Source organism: Hyaloscypha bicolor, assembly GCF_002865645.1.
Source record: "Hyaloscypha bicolor E unplaced genomic scaffold K444scaffold_55, whole genome shotgun sequence".
Lineage (NCBI taxonomy): Eukaryota > Fungi > Ascomycota > Leotiomycetes > Helotiales > Hyaloscyphaceae > Hyaloscypha > Hyaloscypha bicolor.
This window is the reverse complement of record NW_020194557.1, coordinates 688,094-694,873: the sequence shown is the minus strand read 5'-3', so window position 1 is coordinate 694,873 and position 6,780 is coordinate 688,094. Positions and strand designations below refer to the sequence as shown.

The 6,780-nt window shown below is 40.8% G+C and overlaps 3 protein-coding genes across 3 annotated transcripts; 1 reads left to right on the top strand and 2 right to left on the bottom strand.

The window, feature by feature from the left end:
* Positions 1–2,123: 2,123 nt before the first annotated feature.
* On the top strand, positions 2,124–3,253 carry K444DRAFT_718773 (uncharacterized protein). The gene is made up of 3 exons (XM_024888435.1): positions 2,124–2,434; positions 2,480–2,882; positions 2,934–3,253. Exons 1-3 carry the CDS (start codon positions 2,336–2,338, stop codon positions 3,086–3,088), a joined length of 657 nt encoding a protein of 218 aa, XP_024738939.1. The 5' UTR covers positions 2,124–2,335; the 3' UTR covers positions 3,089–3,253.
* K444DRAFT_525568 (uncharacterized protein) lies at positions 3,199–4,195 on the bottom strand (the record flags this gene model as incomplete). The annotated part of the gene is made up of 3 exons (XM_024874455.1): positions 3,199–3,256; positions 3,315–3,831; positions 3,889–4,195. 3 exons carry the CDS (start codon positions 4,193–4,195, stop codon positions 3,199–3,201), a joined length of 882 nt encoding a protein of 293 aa, XP_024738938.1.
* Positions 4,196–5,744: 1,549 nt separating this feature from the next.
* On the bottom strand, positions 5,745–6,324 carry K444DRAFT_611243 (uncharacterized protein). The gene has a single exon (XM_024879908.1). The coding sequence runs from the start codon at positions 6,172–6,174 to the stop codon at positions 5,968–5,970; it is 207 nt and encodes a 68-aa protein (XP_024738937.1). The 5' UTR covers positions 6,175–6,324; the 3' UTR covers positions 5,745–5,967.
* Positions 6,325–6,780: the final 456 nt, after the last annotated feature.

Here is a 6,780-nt window from a genome sequence, read left to right as displayed (position 1 = left end):
TAACTTAATAGTAGTGCGAGAAGAGATAAAAGCCATATTTATAATAATCAGAAGCTTGGGAAAGAATCTCTAGAAGGGTATTAAAGAAGAATATTTAATTAGAGGCTCTGAAGTTAGTAAAAAGGGGGGATTTATATAGGAATCCCCTGGAATTCGGTAATCTGGGGAAATAATATATACTAAGCCTATTCGGATTAGAATATTAATACGGCTCTATAAAACTTATATATTAGACAAATTTTACTATTTCAAAGCTCTCTAATTAGGCAAAATAGGTAGAATACGGTATTATGCCTTTCTGGGAGATATATTACAGTGAGAATTACTAAATTAAGGCTAGCGTAATTGCTCTACTTAGTTAGGATCTATATACTCACTTCCTAAAGCTTTATACTTTACTTAAGCTCTTTTCTAGCTAGTTTAATAAACTCTTTTACTATTTAATATAACTCTCTACTCTATAATTTTTACGTGCATTATCTCAGTAGCTTAAGTAGTTAAAATTAATAATATTATAAAAGAAAATAATAAGTTCTAGTTTTATAATAATTACCTAATTTTCGGAAAAGGTTATAATATATAAGTAATTGCCTTAATTCTAAAAACCGGTTCTAAAGCTTTAGTAAAAAACCTTTTTATATAAAACAAATAAGATATAAATTATTTAATTATTTATATAAAGAATTACTAAATATAAGGTTTTTTATTATAAATTCCCGAAGCTATAACCTTAATATAGGCTAACTCTATACTAATTCCTTTAGAATAAGCTATTAACTTCTTAATAAAACAGGCTAATATAAAGAAATCTTTATATCTTCTAATAATTATATATATATTATAAATAAATATAATAAGAAAATTAGTAATTAAAAGATATAATAAAAGAAATAGTTTTACGAATTACTTTATTTATAAAATTAGTATAAAGAAATATATCTTTATAATTACAAGCAAATAAGATTAATAGCTAGTCGGCTAATATTCTAACTTTAGAAAACTTATATAATTGAAGCTAAAACGCGCAAATGTAATTAAAAGCAAATATACTTTTAGAATTTAAAAAATACTTATATAATTTAAAGATATTAGCTATTATAATTTGATTATTATATGAATTTCGAACTATATATAAATATTAAATATATAAGTAAAGATAAAGAAAATAAGAAGCTAAATAAATAAAAGTAATAATCTTAAGATTTTTAATATACTATAGTAATAAAATAATATAAATAATTAAAAATAAAGGGCTTTAAAGATTAATATATTAGAAAGACTAATTATATATATAAACGAAAGTCTTATATAATCTTTTAAACTAGTATTAGTATATTTAAAAAGCAAAATATATAATAATAGTTATAAGATAAGAGAGAAAAAACCCTATTATAATATACTTTTAAATTTGCAAATAAAACTATTTAATTAACTGCAATAGCCGGCAATCGCGTTTTTAATCTCGTATAAGGTCTGAGGCTTTTATCTAATAAATAAAAAGGTGTAAAATAGCTTTATTAAAGGATTTAGAATTAGATTCAAGAAATTTGCTATAATTAAAGCAATTGCAAGTAGAATTCAACTAGAAAACGCGTCAAAAAGTGTTTGTTTTGATGCTTTAATGAGTGCTTCCTAATTAGGCTTAAGCGTACACGCAAGGGGTCCCCTTATTAGTGGTGGCGTCGTAATACTTATGGGCTGTACCTCCGTGAGGAGTGGTTAGAGCAGGACGATCAGGTGATCTTATTTTAATTGGGTCGCTTAGCGAAGCGGCATAATCTTCTTCCGTAGCTGCCTCACGAAACTGTCCCCAGAATAAGCGTACCCGTAGAGTGGGACTGGGCTTCCACGCTGCGATTGGACGAAGTCGGAATCTTGACTGCAGCCCCTTGCCATTCGGCTGTCTCCGTAATCCTCCAAATTTCCCGAGACGTTATTGGTATCTATTTGCATGGGACTACCCACTTTTAAATATCCGAAACTCTGGGTTCTCTCCCTTTCATTTGTCCAGTCCTGAATCTTGAATGTGAGATCCTTGATTAGCGCACCCAAGCCTTATTACCTGCATTGCGTGTCTGATATTCGTACCTACTCGTCCAAATGATGTTTCTTCACTGGCCCACGTACAATTGTATCGTAGTCATTCAAGATCAAATTGGGACACAGGAACGTCAAGGTCATGCAGGGATGTTCTGGGTTTCGGCATAAAGCTCATGCAAAAATTCCCATAGCTGTCCGTCCAGTTTTGGCCTCTAGGGATATTCACTTCACAACAGCCACAGGAGAATTACTGTAACACTTCAACGAATCAATCTCTGAGCCTCTCATTGTCGGGATGCAACCCATAAAGTGTGTCAATATGTTCTCTCTTGGCTGGAAGAACATCAAAGCGAAATGGAGACTCTCCGGGAAACGTCGTCATGTAGGAAAAGAAGTAAGACTTTCTTTAATGTACTAAGGATATGCTAATGCTGGAAAGGAGAGTCATGAAATGTTCACTAGAACTATCCAAATTCTGGAACCGACTTCGAACTTGCAAGCACAACAATTCAAAGCAATCCTTGACGCAGGGTGCTATGCAGGAGATTTGATCACTTTTGATGTGATTATTACCTTGGGATGCATTGACAAGGTTCAACTATGTGACGAGGCGGTTGGTGTTTGTCTTAACGGCAGCATGCTCCGATCCATTGGCACGATTGTGTTGCGATGGGAGGGAGTAGGCTTATACAAGATCTTCGAATCTCGGTTTTATGTTGTGCAAGGTGATTCTCTCGCATGGCAAATCATCTTAGGCGCCAAAACATGCGCCACGCATAATCTGCTCACCGCCGGGGCTTTCGGGGGCTCGAAACGTCAGGTTTTCTACAAAAAAGAAAAGAGTAAGGAGATGATGAAACTCAATAATGCTCTCCAAGACTAATACTGCCTAGAAGACAGCGCTGAGGATGCTGCACGCATCGAAAAATACAAGAAAGACGTCGCTGATAATGCAGAAAGAGTTGAAAGAGACAAGGCTGCAAGAGCTGCTGCCAAGGCTCAAGGACAGCACGGCAATGGAGAAGGCTCCTCGAAGGATCAAAACTAAGCTGGATAGCAAACCATCATGGTCAAGTCCAAAAGTTCTCAGCATGGGCGCCAATTCCCTTTTCCAAATGTTCCTCTTCGTTTGGTTCATGCAGCTGATTTATCAACCTTTCAATGAGAAACCGGCAGTCCATTCCCTGAGATGAAAACCACCTGGACAGCGGAGAATCTAATTTGATATCAATTAGCAATGCAATTTATACTTGGCTTTGTTGAATATTGCTTACGCGGCAGTAGCTGCGAATATCTCAGGTGCTTGTGCATCTGTAAAGAAAGCAAGGCAGAAAACGAAAATGAAAGTGAATATAGCGGTAATGCCAAGCCGTAACCCAATATCTTGAACTCGGTATAAAATAATAGTAGATATAACGGGTAATAAAGATGCAACAATAGTAGTAGCATGCGATGTATATCGTATGAGATTCTCGTCCTCGTAGACTGCCATTCCCGACTCAATATCATTCAGCTGTTTTACTTGATGCCAGAAGCGACGGTGAAACCAGACGAGAAACCTTTCGACGAACCATTTCGAGAATCGATCTATGGTCGGTTGCCCCCTGATGACAATCAAGTCAGAGGCATGATTGAGAGGCTCACTAGCAGCACCCCATACTTTTGAGTCCTCGCCAATCAGAGCAAGGTTTCCGAGGCTTCTCTCTTGGAGCCAGTGACGTAAAGTTCGGAGACTATATGCGTTTGGCTCTGGCAATGCCGACAGAGTCACTTGCTGAAGGAGTGCATCGTCTGTAAATGCCTTAGCAAATGGACCGAAATCGTTTGTGAACAGGCTAAAAAGCGCACTGTACTCCTTCAATTTTGCCTTGGTCTCCTGTACCGTTTGCCACAGCTCATTTTCGCCGTCTTCCGCTGAAACTTTCAGCCAATACCAGTCTTTGGCATACAAATATTTGTTGCCACCTTGCTCTCGACTAGCAGCAGTCTCTAATTGTCGAACTTTCTTCTCAAGATGGACAAGCTCAGCCTGAAGGTAAAGCAAATTCTGTGAATTGAGGGAAGCGAATCGGCGATAGATACCAGTCTCGGGATAATGGCCCATCTGAGCGGCCAGTCGAGGATAGCCTTCAACAAGAGTATTAGCATTCGACATTTTTGGTATTTAGCGCTTGCTAGTACGAAGTTTGGATTTTGTTCCCACGAGGTTTTGACTTTTACAAGCCTCGAAGAAGTCAGCCTATACCACCTTGCCACGACTCACGAGGCTGCGGTATTTTCTGCCTGCAGGCTAATGAAATTGCCTGCATGACATGAAATCTGGTATTTTGATCAAAGATACCTCAGGAGTGAAATTCAGATAAATTTGAACATCCAAACATATACATTACAGGGTATCCGCTGACTATTTTACTTTTCGCTTCAACAAAACGGTGTTCTCCCCACCGCCTCTGGAATTTCTCCAGAACGAAGGAAAGATTCGGAAGCCAAATTGTACGACCGAGGACGTGCGTGCGCGAGGCGTCAAGGAAAGGCTGCATTTTACATGCTCCCAATTTTCTTCATCGAGAATGTAGTGAGGTTCATATTCTGTCAGAAGGAAGGTTTGGAGCCATGCTAGCGTGTCAATTGGGCATCACGTGAATCATTCTAATCATCCTAATGGAGTTAGCTTCCTTAAGCAAGCATAAATAGCTGCTCTTCTTGTACTTTAGACATCTTACTTATAATTATCTCTACCCTTAATTCTAAGCTTTATTTAATAAATAATTTATCTCTAATAGTGTAATCGTTACTTATAAGCCCGGTTTCGCTCTAAGCTTCTTATGCTTCTTGTAGCTTTAGCGAAAAGAAGTTGTCCTACTACCGTACAAAGTAAGGCACCCAGGCCAAAAATTGCAGCATTCACTGCGAAATCAAAGTCTTGGCACAAAAAGTCCATTTCTGGCTAGCGTACAGCTCTAAGGCTCTAGCGAGAGCTTAAATAGGCTAGAGCGCGCCCGCGGACGCTAATGCTAGCCCGCGCACACCTGCGTACGCCTGCGGATACTCAGTACGAAAGTAAACGCCATCAGAGCTCGACAACCACTACCCGAAATACCACGCCGACAAGGCCGCCCGCATCATCGAGCGCGGGCCCAAATGCTGCCACACAGACCCCGCGGCCTTCGACGGCGCCGTCGAGCTACTGTAGGAATTCTGCGCCTACCTCCCGGAGCGCTACCCCTCGCTATGAGCGCACCCCTGTCGGCATAAATAACGTGCTAACGGGCGAGAGCTTCAATATCGTCGAGCGCCCGCTGACTGAGGATCCGATGCAAATGGCCGCTCGCATGGTATAGGATGACCTTACTATCATATTTAAGAAGGAGGGCGGGCAGTATTATACTTGCTGGCGCTATTCTATGAACTGGCTTTTGGAAGCTGCAGGATAAGCTGGGTATACCGTTGAGTGAGATTCATACCTCGGGTGATATGCCGGGTTTTAAGGAGAAACTTGAGAAGGGGATGATGAATTTCTTTCGTCGCGTATAGCCTAGCGGGCCTATATAGCGTATAAGTCTCGCCCTTCTCGATTTTTCCCCGGCCTCTTGATTTTCAGATATCCGTGTAACTGCAGACGCGCTAATGGTGACACGAATAAATAGAATAACTACTTCATCCAAGTCGACGATTCGCTAGCCTGGTCCTTATCTATTGGCCCGGAAGACGGCGAGGAGGGGACCGTAGGCTGGTTCACCGCCGAGAAAAACAAGGTAGTCGAACACTACTACTTCCGGTCCATTCAGCAAACACTACGCAGGCTGCTGCGCAGTGGGGGCGTGGTGTTTGCCATCCGCACGTATTTTCATCCGATTACGGAGATTGTGTAGGAATATTATGTGCCCCGAAGACTGGCGAGCGCGGTTAGGAGTTGGGGGGATAATGTTAGTCGGTATAAGGGGAAGGAGATGTATGAGGAGGTGTTGCTGGAGTATTTGGATGGAAAGCATAGGGAGCAGGTGGCGAATGAGCTAGACCTCTACATGGAGGATGAGGTGCGGCGTATCCGTATTGAATTTGCGGTGAGTTAGAGATCCGCGTAGATTGAAACTGGTTGTTTGGATGACTTGTCTGTGGTTCGGGAGATGGCATTTCGGCATTTGACTCTGTTGTCTGATGTTTTTTTGCAGTGGCGTTCTTTTCTTTTCTCTTTACGCTGGCGTCAACATCAAGAGGTGCACGTTGGACGTATTTCCGATATATGTCCAACGTGTACCTCACCTTTTACCAACCTCTTTAGAGCTTACCCTTTGGACGTATATCCGTGTACCTCAACTTTCGAAATTTTTATTTAAAGCGCACAAGACTGCGGTGATGGATGACCACATAGTCGAACAGGGACGACCTTGTTCTTGTAGACGAGAGAATCAAGGCTCTGTCAAAGGAAGATATTCTGTCCGTGATGAATGGGCTCTAGCCCACTTATCGATACTGGAGCCAACAATAATCACCCTATGGGGGTGTGGAGACCATTATCCCAATGCATTTTAGAGTTTTGGTTTCCCCTGCTCCTCAGTATAAGGAATTTTGGGGAAGAAAACGGCAAAGAGCGCTAAATTAAACCTGCTGGCTGAATGTATGTGGGTGGAAGTTGCACAATAGACAATATAGGAGTGAGTCAGCTACAACTCTTGGGCTAGGGGCAAACTGACAGTTGATAGACGCTAGCCCCACCTTCAATTCTCCCACCACAGTATA

Coding starts and splice junctions, on each gene's coding strand:
- K444DRAFT_718773 (XM_024888435.1), top strand. CDS start 2,336: ATGCAACCCATAAAGTGTGTCAATATGTTCTCTCTTGGCTGGAAGAAC. Junction 2,435..2,479: donor GTCGTCATGTAGGAAAAGAA/GTAAGACTTTCT, acceptor AATGCTGGAAAG/GAGAGTCATGAAATGTTCAC. Junction 2,883..2,933: donor TTTCTACAAAAAAGAAAAGA/GTAAGGAGATGA, acceptor AATACTGCCTAG/AAGACAGCGCTGAGGATGCT.
- K444DRAFT_611243 (XM_024879908.1), bottom strand. CDS start 6,174: ATGCCATCTCCCGAACCACAGACAAGTCATCCAAACAACCAGTTTCAA.